The sequence below is a fragment of the Trichomycterus rosablanca genome, chromosome 1 (genome assembly GCF_030014385.1).
Source record: "Trichomycterus rosablanca isolate fTriRos1 chromosome 1, fTriRos1.hap1, whole genome shotgun sequence".
Lineage (NCBI taxonomy): Eukaryota > Metazoa > Chordata > Actinopteri > Siluriformes > Trichomycteridae > Trichomycterus > Trichomycterus rosablanca.
Window position 1 is genome coordinate 67,184,143 of NC_085988.1, and position 19,038 is coordinate 67,203,180.

The window sequence follows — 19,038 nt, forward strand, 5'->3', positions numbered from 1 at the left end:
ATACACGTTTGCCAGTGTAATGTGGGCAAGATTAAGGAGCTTCTCCATGCTCACTTTGGAGCGCAGCAGACGAGGAAAAGGCTTTTTTCCTCTCAAGTGACCTTGAATGAGAGAGAGATATAAAACGGAGAGAGAGTGAAACTGAGATAGGCAGAGAAGAGCTCTTGTCTGGGAAAAATATTGGACCACTTGAGTGGCAGTATTCACTCACCTGTGGCCACTTTGGTGTGTTGGAACTGTTGTGTGTTTGTGTGTATGTGTTGAATGCCAAATCTCAGGGAAAAAGAACCTTCTGTCCAGGGGACTCTTCGTTCAGTAAAAACTGCTATTTTCTGACAGCAATCTGATTGTTTGCAATAGCAGCTTTTGGTTCTGGAGAAAACACCACTACAATATACTGTATATACCAGTACAATATTTATTTGTTTCTGTATACAGACCCCTGCTGATGGTGGAAAATATCCTAGCACTAAAAAAACAACAATAATAAAAAAATTGTATTGCTAAATGCTAAATATTGCTAAATAGGTTTTGGAATGGGATGTCCAATTATCTCATGTTCAATTTTTGTATCTTTCATACATCTGAGTCTTTCACTGTCTTCAAAAGACGATTATAGACCCAGCTCTTTATTAAGCACTTATTATTATTATTATTAAGCCAAAACAATAACATGCACTTACTAACCTTCTATGGCATCTTATTTAAAAAAAAATGTTTTGTTCTAACAGAGTTTCAGCAGATTTGTATTCTTGGACTGTTGTCTTAACTAACTACTTAAACTAGAGTAAGGAAATGTTTACCATGGAAGCTCTTCTGTAAGTCGCTCTGAATAAGAACATCTGCTAAATAAAGGGCAGTTGTAGCCTAGTGGTTAAGTTATTGGACTAGTAATCAAAAGGTTGCTGGTTCAAGCGCCACCACTTCCAGGTTGTCACTGTTGGGTCCCAATTACTTAGACAATATACTGTCGCAGTACTGTAATTCCGAAATATATGCAGATGATTTGCATAACGACTGATCACCGCAATGAAACCGGTGATCAGGTCCATATGCAAATCACAATGACCATTAATTACAATGGCCGTGTGTGCCTTTTACATATGATTGGGGTATAGCTCCTATTACAGCAATGTAAGATGGTGAGAGATGGACCATCCCCAGATCCACTGGGGTCCCTCAATCCTTGATGACATTTACTTGGCCTTGTTGCCTGACTATAAGTCTACTACCCAGTCCAGTTGCTTTATAGACACCACAGTGAAAGGATTCCTTTTACTTTTACTGTCCTACATGATGAGTCACAGCCAGAAGCCCATGTTTCTTGGTATTGAACATTCCTCCATCATCTCAGAATGCGATTAGTGACATCACAATGGTAGGTAACTTGGGAAGTTGGCAACCAGTTAAAATAGATTTTATTTACATATATCTTTAATATAGACTTCAATATTCGGTAATCGAATAAAGTTTAATACAGGATCTCTGAATTTGACAAAAATGAAATGTGGTATCTTAGAACATGTGAAGATATTTTGTGTTATTTCTAAAATGATAAAGTCTAAAATAGCACCCAGAATTTACAAATATTATCTTATATTATTTTCATGTCTTGTCATATCGTGTGTATATCAGGGTCACGGCTGTTTTGGTTCCACTGGGGAATACTAGCAGGAATACTCTGGACAGGGCATCCAATCCATCCAATCCTTTGTAGCCAATCATGTCTTTGTAGACACCCCACCAGCCAAATAGCACAGCAGAACTCTGTGTTCAAATCTCAGCAGTGGTGGTGTAGTGTAATAGACCACTGCGCCACCTGAGCACCCCAAATACGAGGGATCCTCAAACAGTTTCCACACTTTTATATTTTGGTTGGAAACAGTGAGGGTGGGATGAGTAATAATTGGTCGTGTCTGAGAGACTGAGAGAGAGCTTGTAGTCCAGATTTAGCTCCATCCGATTTCCACCTTTTTATTGGTCGTGTCTAAGAGACTGAGAGAGAGCTTGTAGTCCGGATTTAGCGGCATCGGATTTCCACCTTTTTATTGGTCGTGTCTGAGAGACAGAGAGAGAGCTTATAGTCCGGATTTAGCGCCATCTGATTACCACCTTTAAGGAGAAGAAGTTTTTAATGTGATGATGATGTGAAAGCAGCGGTGCATCAGTGGCTCAACCAAAAACATTTTTTGCTGATGGCATTAACAAGTTGGTACGTTGCTGGGAAAACTCCATCAGAGGGCGACTATGTAGAAAAGTGATGTATTTTGTTTTTAAAATTCTTAATAAAGAGTTTAAAAGTGCTGAAACTTTTTGAAGATAGTCTCGGATAGTCTAATCTTCAAAATACTAATCATTGTGCTCATCAGTGATGTCTAGGATGTAAATTAGCTTTATTCTATGTGGATAGTTTTTCCCCTTAATGGTTTTAGCACTGCCCCTTTCTGCCCTAATTAAGAACAACTTGTGTTGTACATGGATCTCTGGAGAACCTTTTTTTTACTGCTAAACAAATGCAGCACTGAATCATCAGTGCTCTTGCTCTTGCTCTTTTTTAAACATGGAGACATGCAAGTAGAGATCTGCATTGTACCTATAAAGATAATGCATGCAAAAGCTCAGCCACACAAGCACACACTTCTTGTGTTTTAACCTTAACACTCTCTCACTTAGTTTTCTGACTTTCACTTTCTTCTTCTCTTCTCACTTTCCTGCAGGCTAAGTCACTGAGTTGTAGCCGTAGAGACCTGTTGGAGGTCAGAGGTTATGAGCCAGCAGAGCTGCGCTTTCCCTATGCAGATGTTACTGCTGATAATGTGAATGAATAATCAGCATCATAGATGATTTCATGCATAATTCATAAGCGTATCTCTCACTCATCCTTTCTTCTTTTCTTCTATCCATCTCTCCGTCTCCTTTAGGAATTAGCCTGAATTTTATTTTTTTGGTTAAGCCTTGTTTTCAGTACTTTAGTCCTCCGTCTCAGGGAGTCTTGTACTTTTTTTACCCTCTGGCTTACTGTATTACGTGTATGGAGATTTATTCTCTTCAGCCGTGTTCAGACTCAAAATTAATTTAATGTAGTAAAGGCTGGGTATCATTTACACTGATCAGCCCTAACATTAAAACCACCTCCCTGTTTCTAGACTCACTGTCAATTTTATCAGCTCCACTTACCATATAGACGCACCTTGTAGTTCTACAATTACTGACTGTAGTCCATCTGTTTCTCTACATACTTTTTTAACCTGCTTTCACCCTGTCAATGGTCAGGACCCCCACAGGACCACTACAGAGTAGGTATTATTTAGGTGGTGGATCATTCTAAGCACTGCAGTGACACTGACATGGTGGTGGTGTGTTAGTGTGTGTTGTGCTGGTATGAGTGGATAAGACACAGCAATGTCGATGGAGTTTTTAAACACCTTACTGTCACTGCAGGACTGAGAATAGTCCACCAACCAAAAATATATCCAGCCAACAGCGCCCTGTGAGCAGCGTCCTGTGACCACTGATGAAGGTCTCTAAGATGACCAACTCAAACAGTAAAAATAGATGAGCGATCGTCTCTGACTTTACATCTACAAGGTGGACCAACTAGGTAGGAGTATCTAATAGAGTGGAGAGTGAGTGGACATGGTATTTAAAAACTCCTCTGATCCACTCATACCAGCACATCACACACTAACACACCACCACCATGTCATTGTCACTGCAGTGCTGAGAATGATCCACCACCCAAATAATACCTACTCTGTGGTGGTCCTGGGGGGTCCTGGCCATTGAAGAACAGGGTGAAAGCAGCTTAAAAAAGCATGCAGAGAAACAGACGGACTACAGTCAGTAATTGTAGAACTACAAAGGGCTCCTATATGGTAAGTGGAGCTGATAAAATGGACAGTGAGTGTAGAAACAAGGAGGTGGTTTTAATGTTATGGCTGATCCTAGTCAGAGTCGCTGGGAAACACAGGAATTTCCTGGACTGGGCAAATTGCCCCTCCCCCACCAAGACCGAGCCAATCATGTCTGTATAGATTCAAACCTGGATCTCAAAGCTGGTTGGCTAACGGAAAAGGCCACTGCGCCACGTGAGCGCCCAATTTTCTACTTACTTTCTTTTGTTACATTTTAACACTCGTCTACTCTCTTTCTGACAGCCTGCTTCCCACAGATGGCATCAAGCAGATGCTTCGGTCAGCTATATTTCAAAATAATTAAAACACACACACACGTCCACCAACACCAAAAAGGCTATAACTTAAAAAGAAGCAAGAGGGGACAGATGTGCCAGTCAGTTGGGACTGCTGTTGTGTTCACCACTCTAAATTGGCGACCCCATGCTGCTTAAGCTTGATCTCATCATTAAAGCGGGCAGAATGTTTGAAGCTAAGGGAAAAAGGACAGGCAGGAGCCCTTGCTCCCTGATCTCCCAGCAGGAGAGAAAGCGCACACTGTCTTTTAAAAGCACAACCGTAGCTGCCCACACACCAGTGTGTGTAATGATACCCACACACACACACACACACACGGTGAATACGTCCACACAAGTCTATATTAATATACAAGCTGAAAGCGGGGTCCGGTCAATTATGCTGCTAGATCAAAGAATTCTTAGAAGAGATCTGGTTTACTAGCTATACCACTCGCGCACACACACATACGCACACACACACACAGCCTTGCATACTGCACATCTTCACACTTTCAAGCTCAAACTATCTAACCCATGGTTCAGAGTTAATCAGCAGTTGGTTTTATTTATTTCCAGATAGTTTTGCTTTTGATGCTGAGCGTGTGGCTGCATTCCAGATCGTCTGAGCAGCGAACTGTGATAAGCAAGAACATGGATACTGCATTCTAAACTTGACTTAAAACCTACGATTTTTCTTTTAGTCGTCTACGTAGACATGATTGGCTATGTCCTGGGAGGAAGGGGAAAGGAAGGATGGCCGAACAGCCTAGACTTTTGGTGTGGTCCCAAGCTCGGATAATAATAAGGATGGTTTGTGTCAGGAAGGGCATCCAGCGTTAAAAGGTTTAAATATTATTATTATGTGCTTCCAACTTATTAAGAAACAGTTTAGGGAAGGCTCTTTTCTCTTCAAGCATGACTGTCCATAAAGCAAGGTCTATAATGACATAAAGAAAGGCTTGGTTTAAAGAGTCCTAACCTCAGCCTCACTGAACAGCTTTGGAATGAACTGGAACATCAATTGACGATTTTTTGAACAACGTCAGTGGCCAGCCATACAAATGCTCTTTTGACTGAATGGGCACAAATTCCCACTGACATACTTCAAAGTCTTGTGAGAAGCCTTCTAAAAAGAGTGACTGTTGTTATAGCTAAAAAGATCACATAGAGGTCACTCCTTTTGTTTTTGAAATGGGATGTACAACAGGTTCATGGTCAGGTGTCCAAATACTTTTGGCCATATAGTATATCTAATTGTGATTAGACATGGCATTGTTTTGAGCTGCCTGGTTCGATTTCCTGCCAGTTTTGTAGTGTCATCAAATGTTACTTTTTTTAATTTTATAAATACTGAGGAGACTTTGCTAATGGCAACAGATTACATGCACAGGATGGAAAATCCTTGCTTAAAATTGCATACATATCAACTAACTTAGCCCAACACTGTGAGATCTCTAGTTCTTGTGTTCTAATCCCAATTGACCATTCTGGAGAGAATGTAAGGTCGGATTTGTTTCTCACTTCTCCTGCACGAGGGATGGTTGATTTATTTATAGCAGTGTGTGATAATCCATATGCGATACTGCTCTCTGTGAGACTCCATCTCTGGCAGAAGAAAAGAAGTTACCAGCGACTGTGTGCATATTGTGATGTGTTATATTATTATGATCTGCTTTAGATTGTAGAGGAAGCTACAATCTGGGAATTAGTTAAGACTAGATTGGAAGAAAAAAGAGGGCAAATGCAAAAATAGAATAATATAAATGTTGGACCTATCTGCCCATTTGTCATGCTGCTCTAATAGTAAGGAGTGTGTGTGTGGTAAAATTGCAATATGCTTTTGTTTATAATTTATAATAGACTTATTATGGACTGTCTGTCTTGGAAACAAAAGAAAGCTGCAGTGGTGTTATGAACTAACTCTGATAAAGCCTCCTCCTGTGTATTCTAGGATTAAAACTTCATCCCAAATGAGAAAGTGGATTGATTTAACCTCATAGTCACCCTTATGATATTTGCTTTTCATCACTCATATTTTAATCGAACCTGTCAAGCTGAGTCTTATCTGTCTATAAGTTTGCTTATATAGAGCTTTTTAATTAACTGCTAAAGGAACAGACACAGACGCAAATCTTTACTCTTCATCTCCGCCTGTCTGTCTGACGAGTGTCTGTGTGTGGATTCTCACTTTACTCCACACTAAATAAAAAACCCCTCTAGTAAGGTTATTTGGTTCATTCCTTCATTTATTATTTCATCTACACATTATGGCCTAAAGTATGTGGACGCCTGTCCTTGAACTTTTTGTAAATTTTATTCCAAAACCATGGGCATATACAGTGTATCACAAAAGTGAGTACACCCCTCACATTTCTGCAGATATTTAAGTATATCTTTTCATGGGACAACACTGACAAAATGACACTTTGACACAATGAAAAGTAGTCTGTGTGCAGCTTATATAACAGTGTAAATTTATTCTTCCCTTAAAATAACTCAATGTACAGCCATTAATGTCTAAACCACCGGCAACAAAAGTGAGTACACCCCTTAGTGAAAGTTCCTGAAGTGTCAATATTTTGTGTGGCCACCATTATTTCCCAGAACTGCCTTAACTCTCCTGGGCATGGAGTTTACCAGAGCTTCACAGGTTGCCACTGGAATGCTTTTCCACTCCTCCATGACGACATCATGGAGCTGGCGGATATTCGAGACTTTGCGCTCCTCCACCTTCCGCTTGAGGATGCCCCAAAGATGTTCTATTGGGTTTAGGTCTGGAGACATGCTTGGCCAGTCCATCACCTGTACCCTCAGCCCCTTCAATAAAGCAGTGGTCGTCTTAGAGGTGTGTTTGGGGTCATTATCATGCTGGAACACTGCCCTGCGACCCAGTTTCCGGAGGGAGGGGATCATGCTCTGCTTCAGTATTTCACAGTACATATTGGAGTTCATGTGTCCCTCAATGAAATGTACTCCTCACCTGATTGCCGCCACACATGCTTGAGACCATCTGAACCAAACAAATTAATCTTGGTCTCATCAGACCATAGGACATGGTTCCAGTAATCCATGTCCTCTGTTGACATGTCTTCAGCAAACTGTTTGCGGGCTTTCTTGTGTAGAGACTTCAGAAGAGGCTTCCTTCTGGGGTGACAGCCATGCAGACCAATTTGATGTAGTGTGCGGCGTATGGTCTGAGCACTGACAGGCTGACCCCCCACCTTTTCAATCTCTGCAGCAATGCTGACAGCACTCCTGCGCCTATCTTTCAAAGACAGCAGTTGGATGTGACGCTGAGCACATGCACTCAGCTTCTTTGGACGACCAACGCGAGGTCTGTTCTGAGTGGACCCTGCTCTTTTAAAACGCTGGATGATCTTGGCCACTGTGCTGCAGCTCAGTTTCAGGGTGTTGGCAATCTTCTTGTAGCCTTGGCCATCTTCATGTAGCGCAGCAATTCGTCTTTTAAGATCCTCAGAGAGTTCTTTGCCATGAGGTGCCATGTTGGAACTTTCAGTGACCAGTATGAGAGAGTGTGAGAGCTGTACTACTAAATTGAACACACCTGCTCCCTATGCACACCTGAGACCTAGTAACAATAACGAGTCACATGACATTTTGGAGGGAAAATGACAAGCAGTGCTCAATTTGGACATTTCGGGGTGTAGTCTCTTTGGGGTGTACTCACTTTTGTTGCCGGTGGTTTAGACATTAATGGCTTTATATTGAGTTATTTTGAGGGAGGAATAAATTTACACTGTTATATAAGCTGCACACAGACTACTTTTCATTGTGTCAAAGTGTCATTTTGTCAGTGTTGTCCCATGAAAAGATATACTTAAATATCTGCAGAAATGTGAGGGGTGTACTCACTTTTGTGATGCACTGTATATGAAGTTGAAGCATTTTTAACAAATTTGGACTGTGTGAACATTCAAGCAGGACGAGATGGCACACATTCAGCATTTTTATTCTTCCCAAAGGTGTTGAGTTTGGTTTCTCCCCAACAAACCCGTCCAATTATGTTTTTATGAACCTTGCTGTGTGTACAGGGCACAATATGCTAGACAGGAAAATGCCTTTCCTATGTTGTTGATATATAGTTGGAGGTATATAATGTACTTAATAGGATTTTATACCTATAAAATTTTATACCTGTTTGTTTAAAACTGGTGTGGCTGAAACACCTGTATGTGGTGCTGGATGGTGTCCACATTATTTTGGCCCTATAGTGTATGTTAGATCTAAGTTATAAGCTAAGCTTTCAGGCTACCCAGTCTCATTACCTACAAACCAGTTAAACCCTGATCTATAAAATCAATATCCTAACCCACAGTATCCACAGTAAGATACCCACAGTTACACTTAGCCATATACTCAGAGTTACCCACAGCCAGATACTCAGTTACCCTCAGCCAGATACCCACAGTTACCCAAAGCCAAACACCTACAGTTACCCACAGTCAGATACCCACAGTTACCCAAAGCCAAACACCTACAGTTACCCAAAGCCAAACACCTACAGTTACCCAAAGCCAAACACCTACAGTTACCCAAAGCCAGATACCCACAGTTACTTAAAGCCATACACCCACAGTTACCCAAAGCCACCCACAGTTACCCAAAGCCAGATACCCACAGTTACTTAAAGCCAAACACCCACAGTTACCCAAAGCCAGATACCCACAGTGACTCAAAGCTAGATACCTACAGTTACCCACAGCCAGATACTTAGTTACCGACAGCCAGATACCCAGTTACCCACAGCCAGATACCCACAGTTACCCAAAGCCAAACACCCACAGTTACCCAAAGCCAAATACCCACAGTTACCCAAAGCCAAATACCCACAGTTACCCAAAGCCAGATACCCACAGTTACTTAAAGCCAAACACCCACAGTTACCCAAAGCCAGATACCCACAGTGACTCAAAGCTAGATACCTACAGTTACCCACAGCCAGATACTTAGTTACCGACAGCCAGATACCCAGTTACCCACAGCCAGATACCCACAGTTACCCAAAGCCAAACACCCACAGTTACCCAAAGCCAAATACCCACAGTTACCCAAAGCCAAATACCCACAGTTACCCACAAATAAATACCCACAGTTACCCACAAATAAATACCCTCAGTTACCCGAAGACAAATACCCATAGTTACCCACAGTCAAATAGCCAGGCATCTACATGGACATGATTGACTATGTCTAAGAGGGAGATGGTTGGAGCCCTGCAATGGATTAGCACCCTGTCCAGGGTGTCCTGACCTGTGCCCAGTGTAAAAGTAGTTGATAAAATCAAAGTAAATTGGAATTACATTACTAATTCTAGTAAAAGTCACTTGGCTGGCTAACTGAGATCAAATTTTCTCCTAAATCTGTTTAGTCCTTTAGGTGGTTAGCAAAGGCGATGCTGTATTTTCTGATCTGTCCACTCTATGTCTTTTACTCTTTTGCAGCCTGTGTGTCTAATAAATGTAATAGAGTGAAAACGAGACCTTCAAAAGGTCAAAGAGATCCTGCAGAGAGTTTCTGGCAGTCAATTCCCATCGCCATCTCTTCCATGTCATTGATCTATCGCACATGCACACGTGCACACACATATAGTTATGTATTAGTAGTCATTTGGCACCCGTATGCACACACCACTCCTATTTGAGCAGTGGTGTCAAAGTCTCTCCACTTTTGATCTTCTCTAGTTTAATTTATGCCCATCGATTTACACACACAGTGCACAATGTGAGGACATTCATCTATTCCTGTCACACCAAGGCCAGCCAGCGTTTTAAGAAACTGCTTAATGTATCTGGTGCATGTAGTGTGTAAGGCCTTAAGTCAGAGGGTGTGTGTTTAAATAAGCACTGATGTGTTAAAACTTTAGGACTATAAAACTTTAGTATATATTAAATGTAGAGCTGATGGAATACTGCAGATATGGGCAGCAATAAAGACCTGAGTGACTTAAGGGCAAAGTTGTTTTTGCATCTGCAAAAGTTGTTAGGATCAGAGACGAGCCATGATTCATTAAAAGGTTTTGGGTGGTCAAGACTTATTGATGCCAGAGAACATGAAGGCTGTGGCATCTTTTACGGACTGACAGAAAGGCCACTGTGGCCCAAATTGCAGATAAGATAAGATATCCTTTATTAATCCCACAATGGGGAAATTTGCAATCATTTTAATATTTGCAGATCATTTTAATACTGGTGCTGAAGTGAATGTGTCAGTACACACAACACACTTCTGTGTATGGGGCTGCCTAGTCACTGGCCAGTGAAAATGACCATGCTAACTCCTGTCCAGCATCTAAAGCACCATCATTGGGCGTGCAGGCAAAACTTGTTCAATAAGCTGTCTGTGAATCTGTGCAATCAGAGTGTGACAATACAAATCTATAAGTGTTCTCAGTGGCATCAGTAATTTTAAAATGGCACAACCATGAACCTTCCTAGAACTGGCCATCCAGCCAAATTGGGCAGTTGTAGTGGAAGCGTAATGATATGAGGGTGTTTCTCAGCAGCAGGGAATGGTACTCTGGTACGAATTACAGGGATTTAATTGAAAATCATAAATGAAAACATATTGTGGGAAAGGTTTACTGTTCAACATGACAGTGACCTGAAGCATACAATCAAAACAACACTAGAGTGGCTTTAAGACAAGTCTCTGAATCCCAGAATTCCAGTGTGGAGAGAATGAGTGTTAAGGGTCTTGCTCAAAGGCCCAACATTGCCAACCTGGCCATGGTGGGGTTTGAACCAGCAGCCTTCTGATTACTACTCCAGTTCCTTGGCCTCTATGCTACAACTGTCCACAGCACAATAATGAATGCTTGAAGTTGAGGGGTCTGAATACTTTCTTAATTCACTGTGTACTTTATTAGCATTGGTGTTAAAGTTAAAGCTGAGTGTATTTGTGTGTGTTTATGCAGATTTGTCTCCAGGCTCTGATGTGCAGGTGAGCAGTGAGAGCGCTCGCAGTCGAGAGCACATCCTGCAGACTCTTTCTGACCTTGCCAGGTCCTTCCAGGATATCGCTGATCGCTGCCTGCTAGTGCTGCACCTGGAAGTCAGGTAGGTTCGACCCGTACTCCTTACCTAACCAATAAACTTTGCCCTGTGCTTATAAAACTAAGATGAGGGAATAGTTATTGCCTTTAGTCTTTGAGGGTTGTCCACTGACACTGCGTTGACATTTTTATGTAGCCCAATGTCACACTGTAAACAGTGTTACACTTGCACACGTGCATTATGTAATGTGAGCTCACAGTATTCTGTACAGTGTTATTAATCCATTCAGTTGATCTTTACCATTAAAATTGTGTTAGTGATATATTGTCAATAATAAAATTCTATTTAAAAATGTTATTCACCAAGTAAACAAGAATCAGTGTTCATTTGCTTGTGTTATGTAAGTAAATAGTAAAGAATCATTAAAAATTAGCAGCAGAAGAGAACTGTTAATGATGCAGTGGTAATGTAGGGTTAGTGCTCAAAATGTGAGTAAGACATTACCCCAGAGTAATCCACAATCCATAATTTGACTAAAAAATACAACTGACCAACTTGATTGCATTTTGTAAGTATTTATAAACTGCAGTAGTTCAGGTTTTTGCCATCTAACGTACATGATATTGTGAAAGATTTAAGAAATCCAAAAAAATCTCAGTCCATGTAGGACAAGGTCAGAAACCACTGTTGAATGTGCGTGACCTCAGATGACATCTTATGAGAAACTGTCATGCTACTCTGATAACTATAGTCACACGCTCTGAGTATGAAGTACAACACAGCAGCCAGACATCAATTCTATGCAGAAATGCCACCCAGTCTCTGGGCCTGAGCTCATCTCAGAGTCCATGTTTCAGCCTTCAGACATCGATTTCTCCATGCCTAGACTATACGGATCACCCAGACCATCAGCAAAAGGTGCAAAAACATCCGTCATGGTATAGGGTGCATCAGTGGCAACAGAATTAGTGACTTGGATATGCGTAAAGGTTCTATTGACACAGGAGCGTATATTGGCATTTAGGAGAGATTTATGCTCTCATCAAGTTTCCCAGAAAGTCTAAGGTTATTTCAGCAAGACTGCTACATCAGCATGGCAGTGTGTGTGTGTGTGTGTGTGTGTGTGTGTGTGTGTGTGTGTGACTGGCCTGCCTGCAGTCCAGATCTGTCTCCTATTTAAAATGAGTTCAGATCCTGAAGAGGAGAAGCAAGTAATGGCAACTAGGACTGTTGAGCATCTAAAGCCTTATATCAGGGAAGAACGAACAAAAAATTCATCTGCAAAACTGCAACAATTGGCCTTTTAAATAATAAAAAAGTGAAATTGTTTTATATTAGGCAGTTCTAGCCTAATATAATAGTAGTAATTGAAAAGTTGCCGGTTCAAGCCCCCCCACTGCCAGGCTGCCACTCTTGGGTCATTGAGCGAGGTCCTTAACCCTCAATTGTTTAGACAATATACCATCACAGTACTATATTTTCTACATCCAAACTTACAAAATGTCCCAACGTTTCCAGAAATAGGGTTTATAGTTGAACAAAGGAGTTGCAATAAGTACAGCCTGACTTTGGGTTAGTTTTGTTTAGTCAAAAGCAAAAGAAATCTTTTGGTATTTAAAACTGTCTCAACTTTACATAAGAGCTTGAAGTTTACTCAAGTTAATATTGCTAACAATGGAAGATAACGATCGAAGGGTTTGGCAAGCATCAGTTTACAACGAGCAGTGGAAAAATATAGGGAGGAATGATTGCATTCAGCAAACCCTAATGGTTAAATCTGTTGCCGCGTAATATTAGCTCATGAACTCCTATTTGATGATTTGGAAACAATAACTCTCTTCTCTCGTGTCACGCGTTATTGACTTTTCCTATCAAGCAAATTTCCCCTGACAGTGCTTAGAAGTAAATTAAGCCAAGGGAGGAGAGGATGGAGGCTTTGTGCTTTGGTGGCACTCATAGGTTTTTAATGGCAGCACAGACTTGGGCTGTTTTATGGAAGTCTGATGAAGGTATAGCTGGAGGCAGTCATTATGGAGATTTCTCATTTCTCGTCCCCCTCGCTCCGATATACACATGCACTGGCTAATGGCAGTCAAGCAGGACAAACACACTCTGCCAACTTATTTGTTTTGTCATGTAAAAAGATTGATCCTGTTTTCCATAATTACAACACCATTTTCTGAGCAGGACAGAACCGCATCTAGAGCAGAGGGGGCAATTAAATTTTCCAGGGGGCCACATGAGAAACTGGGACTGTTGTGGAGGGCTGGACAAATAGGCTGAACTTAATTCTGCTCAATATTAATTGTATCTCCCTATTAAAAGCAGCAAATGTTACAGTTTACAGTGATAAGCTGTTACTGGTATAAGTAGATGTTACAATTAAGTAATAAAAACGAGAAGCAGTCAGAGTGAAAACATCAACATTATTTCACCCTTTAATCAACTTTTATGAACACAATTGTGGAAAAATCTGCATTTTTTTAAAATGAACTTTGCACAAAGTGCTATTGCTATTTTGTTTGGAGTCTAATTTCCTCATTTGCTGTTTTTCAGTAATGCCTTCCTGTGTCTTATATTCGACAGTGAGTGAGCTGATGGATCCTTCTGTTTTTTTTTTTTCTTATTTGTTGCTTTTTCTTCTGTAGGGTGCACTGCTTCCACTATCTCATTCCGCTGGCCAAGCAGGGGAACTACGCCATTGTGGCCAATGCCGCCAGCATGGACTACGACCCCCTGGTGGTCAAACTTAATAAGGACATCAGCGGCATTGAGGAGGCGATGGCAGCTGCCCTGCAGCAGCACAAGTTCCAGTACATCTTTGAGGGTAAGTTTAGGAGCTGTGAGAGGGGGAAAAGCTAATATGAGAATGGCAGCCCAATAGATGTCTGTAGTGTAAAATGTCTGAAAAGAAGTGCGCCTGCATTATATGAACCTGTTATTGGATTGCTGTTGTTGAGTAGTACTGATGGCAGCGTGTTCTGACACATTCATACATATGTCAAAATGAAAGTGTGATATTAGCCATCACTAAAATGTTAACAAAAATATATATTTTTGCTATTTTGATCTGATGTATTCTCAGTAGCTACAAAACAACAATGGGTATGTCACATCTAATGCAAGCACTAATCACAGCTCTGCTATCGGCCGGCTGTGCGCCTACGCAGACATGATTGGCCGTGTCTGAGGGTGGGAGGGCTGAAGGGTTTCCTCAGTACTGCTGCAATTTCGACCTCTGCTGGCTGGTTGATAGTACCTGCACAGAGACGAGGAATAATAGACCTCATTGTGTGACTTTCTGCACTCGATACTAATCTCTGTGTGAACCCGCCCTGAGCAAGCTGAGAGAAGCAGTTGGCTTTTATTCACATGTCGCAGCAGGTGCATTGGGTACAGCCTTCTTTGGTCAGAGAAGGACTCTGTAGCAGTGGAGGAGTTAAACTAGGTAAATAGATACAACTAGATTCGAAGAAAAAGGAAAATAATGTATAAATAGATTTTCAAAGTCCACTTTACCTGTTCACATGACATCAAGGGAAACAAACTTTTCAGAAGTCATCACACTGAGCTGTCTCTTTTCAAAAAGCTTACTTTTTATTGGTCTAAAATGCTGTTTTTCTTGTGGATTGGAGGCCAAATAAAAAGAGCAACGTTTAGCCAAATGTATTTGCATTTGTTTAAGCAGGGCCTTAACACTAAGTCTCTAAAAAGAAGAACAGGTGCTATGTGCTAAATATGTTCACTTTAAAAGGTAACGACACTATTGCTAGTGCACTCGTGATGTTTTTAGTGGCTACTAGTAATATGTTGAGACATGCCACAGTTTTCCCTGCCATAAGTATGACAGTTCTGTTATATCTCACTTTGATAGAACATGGGTAACACCGGCTGTTTTCTCTGCTATAGATATACTTTATTATTTAAAATCTGAAATTGTCTCAAAGCATCTTTACAGAATCCAGAACCAACAGACCAAAAACCCCTGTTGAGCAGGTTGAGAGCGACAGTGGCAAGAAAAAAACTCCCCTAAAATGACTCCCCTAAAAACCCTAAGAAGAACCAGACACCACATCATACTCCCTTTGCATCATACTCCCTCTTTTGTGTGTCATACAGGACTTGGTCATCTGATCTCCTGCATTCTGATCAATGGTGCTCAGTACTTTAAGCGTATAAGCGAGTCTGGAATAAAGAAGATGTGCAGGAACATCTTTGTGCTGCAGCAGAATCTAACCAACATCACCATGTCGCGTGAAGCAGACCTGGACTTTGCTAGGTAAGATGTACTGTTTACTGCTGCAGGTCTTGGTCATTTCTGCCAAAAAGGATTATTTTAAAAAGCCAAATTGTTTTATTAATTTAAATTCCAGTAAAGCATTCCAGTAAAAATAAATCATTGTCAAAAACACGATTACTGCCATATGTTAAATTACATTTGCATGACAAGCATGTTCCATTGGTAATGATGCAGAATTACTCTCTCTTTCATATTGCAATTATAAAATGTATGATGGTAAATGCTTGGAATTAAACAACATTGTAAAGCTGTTCCAACTGACAGACTTTATCACTGTACCGTATGTCTGTGGGAGTCCATGTGGGTGGTGCAGAGGTTGATCTGAATTATGGTGCCATGTTGATTCACATCTGGCATCTGCGACACACACATATGCACCCAGAATTAAACCAATTAAGAAATTAAACTGACACTCAGACTCTGGGAGTGCTGCTGGATGTTGCAGGGCATCGTGCTACTGGAGACCAGGGTTTGATCTTTACCTTCGGTCACTGTCTGTTAGGCTACTCAGATTTATTTCCACCTTCTAAAACATCACTGTAGTTTGATTTGCTGCTCTTTATTACCCATACAAGTAAGGGTAAATGTGTGATGCCATGAGATGAACTGGCATGCCCTTGAAGGCGTATTTCTGCCTTATGCTTAGTGTTACCCTGTGAAGCCAGATCCATTGTGACCGTGACAGTTTGCCAGTTTATCGGCCCTGTTTCTCAGCTTTGAAACAAATGGGTTGAATAGTGCCGTTCCTGAGCCGGGGCCATTTGGACCCCAAGTCTGGCATGTTGGGTCATGTGTGGAAACAGCCCAGGTATGCTTCCTGGTACTGAACCCATCCACCGAAAAGCTAGAACCTGGGTTTTGTTTTAGAAAGCTTGGGTGCTTGATGCACTGTGTGAATGTAATCAGCTCCCAGGAATAGATTGACGTGATTGGCGTCACACATTGTATCACATTACTTTTTGTTTTCGACTGGTGGGGAACACAACACTGTTCTAGATGAATCATTCTTTACCATGTTTTTGACAGGTGACTTAAGTCCATGTGAGGTGTACACCATGAGTATCATACAGCCCTAAATGATCGACCCCTACACTCATGGGGTCTGTTGGCTCTGGCATGCTATGAAAAGCCAGCATGTTTTGGGTCCACCTGTCCAAAACATGTTAAGGGACAATAAAAATATTAGTTTATGCTAATTAAAAATTTAAATTGAAATCTCTTACATTACAAAAGGATTCAGACCATTTTCTGCGGCACTCCAAATTGTGGCCAGGTGCCATCTATTTGCTTTAATTAATTATTGTAATCTTTGAGATGTGTCTAGAATCCAGCTGGAGTTGCAGTTTCAATTTATTAGACATAGTCTGGAAGAGCACACATCTGGCCCAAAATTTCCACTGCTTTTTAATGATATTGAGAATGATACTGACAATATGATTATGGACTTTTTGAGTAAATTAGTAAATTAATGCAAACACATGAGAAAGGTGACATTTGCTATATTATTCAACTGATAAAGACACACAGGTGGACGGACAGACAGACAGATGGGTAGATAGATGAATGGATAGTTGGACAGACACGGACAGACAGACAGACAGACAGACAGACAGACAGACAGACAGATAGATAGATCGAGCGATCGATGGGTGGATGGGTGGGTGGATGGATGGATGGATGGATGGATGGATGGATAGATAGGTGGGTGGATGAATGGGTAGATGGATTTTCTAGTTGGATGGATGCTGAGAATCAGAGACACCTCTAAGAAAGAAGACAGTTGCTGGTCAGTCGTCCATCTGAATGTTTGGTCAGGGGCAACAGGGCCAAGGACACCGTAATAACAATTGATTAGCATTCAGACATTCAAGCATGTAGCATTTAAGCCCAGCAGTGCTTGGGATGAGGGAAGGCTTTGGAAACAGTGACATCTTTTGGTGCTGTGTGTGCGTGTGCGTGTGTGTGGTCATTGCAAATGATTCAGTTTGAGACTGGAGGGCTGTTATAAGCTGAAATGACTGCATCATAGGATTGTCTTTACTGTTGTGTTAATTGTGTAGAGGTGGTTGAGCTCTTTTAATTTGTCATAGATCAGCTATGAGCATAATTTGTCTTCATGTGACCTTGAACTTGGTTTTGGTCCCCAAGCTCAAGAAAAGAAGAGTGATAGAAACCCTCTGTGACTTCACACACACCTCGACCATCTGCTTCGTAGTGTCCTGTTGACGTCTGTGTACCGTCAAATAACCCTCACCTGAATCTGGAAGGCAGCTGCGAGTGTTTTCCCCATTTTTCCTCCGCTCTACTGCTTCTAATTTCCAGGCCTACAGGTGAAGGAGAAACACAATGGCAAGATCAAATACAGACTGAAGAAATAAAAATCAATAGGATGAACCTTGTCACCTCATTTTCCCCTGCTCTCCTATCACCCTGGGTACATTTATACATTCAAAAAACAGCTAAAAGATAAGCTCACGCTCTTCACACCATTTCTCATTGCGGTGCACTCTCGAACAAACCCTGATGATTTTTGGAAAGCTGAGGTACTGGGTTGTGGAAAGCACAGTCCCTCTCCCCACCTCAGGATCAATGAGGAAGACGAGCGTCTTCCTCTGGCACAGCACGCTATCTGATGCTTTTGTGCCGCATTATCAGCTCTGTGCTCTCGCCACACTACATTACCATTCTGTCAGTAGCAGCACTTTTCTTTTTTCTCTCTATGCGCAGACTCGGCCCTGCAGAGTCCGGGGTAGGGGAGGGGGGTTGAGGGGGCAGCTGTGCAGCGCTGCTTTCGCTGCCGGGGGGATGCAGGTTTTGCTGGGTTGGTTCTTTGGGTTTTTGCCGGATGTTCAGCCATGAGGCTGTAAACGGGGCTCTGAGGGATCCTGAGGGTAGGAGAATATGCAATCACGGTGCTTGGTGTGTGTTATGTTGCAAGCTGCATCTCAGTGTGATGCCAGGTTTAAGTAAATGTTACTGAAATGAAGTTTGGACACACTTTTAACATCTATACACTTACTGAGCATTTTATTAGGTACACCTACCTGGTACATGCATTTATTGATTATTTTATAAGCTACACTTACCATACCTAGTCCTCTGACCTGATGTTATTTGGGTGGTGGACCATTCTCACTGCCGTGACAGTAACATGCTAGTGTGTTTTGCTATTAGTGTTGATTAGGTGCAGCAGTTTTATTGGGATTTTGAAAACTTTAGTGTCAATGGTGGTAAGACAATAAAGCTCCAACCAAATATATAAAACCAACAGTCGCAACTTGTTTTAATTTGGCTACATTGGAGGGTTTTTGAGCATGAACTACCTGTTTAAGGTCCTACAACAGCATCTCAATGGGATTCAAGTCAAAACTTTGACTCGGCCACTCCAAACCCTTATGCTCTTGATTTGAGCCATTCAGAGGTGGGCTAGCTTGTGTGCTTTGGATCGTTGTCTTGCCGCAATAACCCAACTGTGCTTGAGCTTTAATAAAAGACATAGACAACATTAGTAAACACAAAAATGCAGCTTTTTA

General features: G+C 41.5%; 1 protein-coding gene across 2 annotated transcripts in view; it reads left to right on the forward strand.

Annotated features, from left to right (window-relative positions):
- exoc4 (exocyst complex component 4) overlaps positions 1-19,038 on the forward strand; it is a 292,052-nt gene that overhangs the window by 258,819 nt on the left and 14,195 nt on the right. For both annotated transcript variants that reach the window (XR_010012418.1, XM_062995374.1), the window contains exons 15-17: positions 11,127-11,268; positions 13,854-14,032; positions 15,325-15,484. Coding sequence is in view for 1 of the 2 variants with exons in the window: in XM_062995374.1 (XP_062851444.1) it covers positions 11,127-11,268; positions 13,854-14,032; positions 15,325-15,484 (481 nt within the window). In the remaining variant the exon portion in view is untranslated. The remainder of the gene's footprint in view (positions 1-11,126; positions 11,269-13,853; positions 14,033-15,324; positions 15,485-19,038) is intronic.